Source organism: Sardina pilchardus, chromosome 17 (genome assembly GCF_963854185.1).
Source record: "Sardina pilchardus chromosome 17, fSarPil1.1, whole genome shotgun sequence".
Lineage (NCBI taxonomy): Eukaryota > Metazoa > Chordata > Actinopteri > Clupeiformes > Clupeidae > Sardina > Sardina pilchardus.
In genome coordinates this window covers 27708542-27711041 of record NC_085010.1, presented here as the reverse complement: position 1 = coordinate 27711041, position 2500 = coordinate 27708542, and the positions used below count along the sequence as shown (strand labels likewise).

At 53.6% G+C, this 2500-nt stretch overlaps 1 protein-coding gene across 1 annotated transcript in view; it reads left to right on the top strand.

The window, feature by feature from the left end:
- LOC134061762 (solute carrier organic anion transporter family member 1C1-like) overlaps positions 1 to 2500 on the top strand; it is a 13069-nt gene that overhangs the window by 3402 nt on the left and 7167 nt on the right. Inside the window, exon 6 of the mRNA XM_062517532.1 lies at positions 101 to 296. Within this exon, the coding sequence (XP_062373516.1) occupies positions 101 to 296 (196 nt within the window). The remainder of the gene's footprint in view (positions 1 to 100; positions 297 to 2500) is intronic.

Here is a 2500-nt window from a genome sequence, read left to right as displayed (position 1 = left end):
ACTGTACAAGTACTGATCCTTCACACACGTGTGTGTGTGTGTGTGCGCGCGCGTGTGTGTGTGTGTGTGTGTGTGTGTGTGTGTGTGTGTGTGTGTGCAGGCTTCTGCAGCATGCCGGCGGTGTCCCTGGGCATCTTCCTGAGTGGCGTGATCATGAAGAAGTTTAAGCTGGGGCTGCTGGGAGCTGCACGCGTCGCCTTCTTCACCTCCATCGGCGGCTTCCTGCTCACGCTCCCCTACTTCGCCCTCAGCTGCAAGAACCTAGACGTGGCCGGCCTGACCAGCCCCTACGCAGGGTAATACACACACACACACACACACACACACACACACGCTCCCATACTTCGCCCTCAGCTGCAAGAGCCTAGACGTGGCCGGCCTGACCAGCCCCTACGCAGGGTAATACACACACACACACACACACACACACACACACACACACACACACGCTCCCCTACTTCGCCCTCAGCTGCAAGAACCTAGACGTGGCCGGCCTGACCAGCCCCTACGCAGGGTAATACACACACACACACACACACACACACACACACGCTCCCATACTTCGCCCTCAGCTGCAAGAACCTAGACGTGGCCGGCCTGACCAGCCCCTACGCAGGGTAATACACACACACACACACACACACACACACACACACACACACGCTCCCCTACTTCGCCCTCAGCTGCAAGAACCTAGACGTGGCCGGCCTGACCAGCCCCTACGCAGGGTAATACACACACACACACACACACACACACACACACACACACGCTCCCCTACTTCGCCCTCAGCTGCAAGAACCTAGACGTGGCCGGCCTGACCAGCCCCTACGCAGGGTAATACACACACACACACACACACACACACACACACACACACACACACACACACGCTCCCCTACTTCGCCCTCAGCTGCAAGAACCTAGACGTGGCCGGCCTGACCAGCCCCTACGCAGGGTAATACACACACACACACACACACACACACACACACACACACACACACATGCTCCCCTACTTCGCCCTCAGCTGCAAGAACCTAGACGTGGCCGGCCTGACCAGCCCCTACGCAGGGTAATACACACACACACACACACACACACACACACACACACACACGCTCCCCTACTTCGCCCTCAGCTGCAAGAACCTAGACGTGGCCGGCCTGACCAGCCCCTACGCAGGGTAATACACACACACACACACACACACACACACACACACACACACACACACACACACGCTCCCCTACTTCGCCCTCAGCTGCAAGAACCTAGACGTGGCCGGCCTGACCAGCCCCTACGCAGGGTAATACACACACACACACACACACACACACACACACACACACACACACATGCTCCCCTACTTCGCCCTCAGCTGCAAGAACCTAGACGTGGCCGGCCTGACCAGCCCCTACGCAGGGTAATACACACACACACACACACACACACACACACACACACACACACACACACACACACACACACACACACACACACACACACACATGCTCCCCTACTTCGCCCTCAGCTGCAAGAACCTAGACGTGGCCGGCCTGACCAGCCCCTACGCAGGGTAATACACACACACACACACACACACACACACACACACACACATATGCAGTACATACAAACACATCCAAACACACTTGCAAACTCACACAAATTCATGAAATTCATGGTGATGTGTCTGTTAAGTTAGTACTTAAAGGATCTCACTCTCGTCCTTTGGTACTATGTACATAACTGTATGTGTGTGTACTGTATGTATAGGTCAGCAGTGGACGGTGGGGTGGTGTCGTCCTGCAACAGTGCGTGTGTATGTGTGTATGTGTGTGTGTGTGTGTACTGTATGTATGTAACTGTATGTGTACATGTATGTATGTGTGTATAGGTCAGCAGTGGACGGTGGGGTGGTGTCGTCCTGCAACAGTGCGTGTGTATGTGTGTATGTGTATGTGTGTGTGTGTGTGTGTGTAACTGTATGTGTATGTGTGTATAGGTCAGCAGTGGACGGTGGGGTGGTGTCGTCCTGCAACAGTGCGTGTGTATGTGTGTATGTGTATGTGTGTGTGTGTATGTAACTGTATGTGTGTGTATGTATAGGTCAACAGTGGACGGTGGGGTGGTGTCGTCCTGCAACATTGCGTGTGTATGTGTGTATGTGTGTGTGTGTGTGTGTGTATGTAACTGTATGTGTGTGTGTGTGTGTATGTAACTGTATGTGTGTGTGTGAATAGGTCAGCAGTGGACGGTGGGGTGGTGTCGTCCTGCAACAGTGCGTGTGTATGTGTGTATGTGTGTATGTGTGTGTGTGTATGTGTATGTGTATGTGTGTGTGTGTATGTAACTGTACATGTATGTATGTATAGGTCAGCAGTGGACGGTGGGGTGGTGTCGTCCTGCAACAGTGCGTGTGTATGTGTGTATGTGTATGTGTGTGTGTGTATGTAACTGTATGTGTGTGTGTATAGGTCAGCAGTGGACAGTGGGG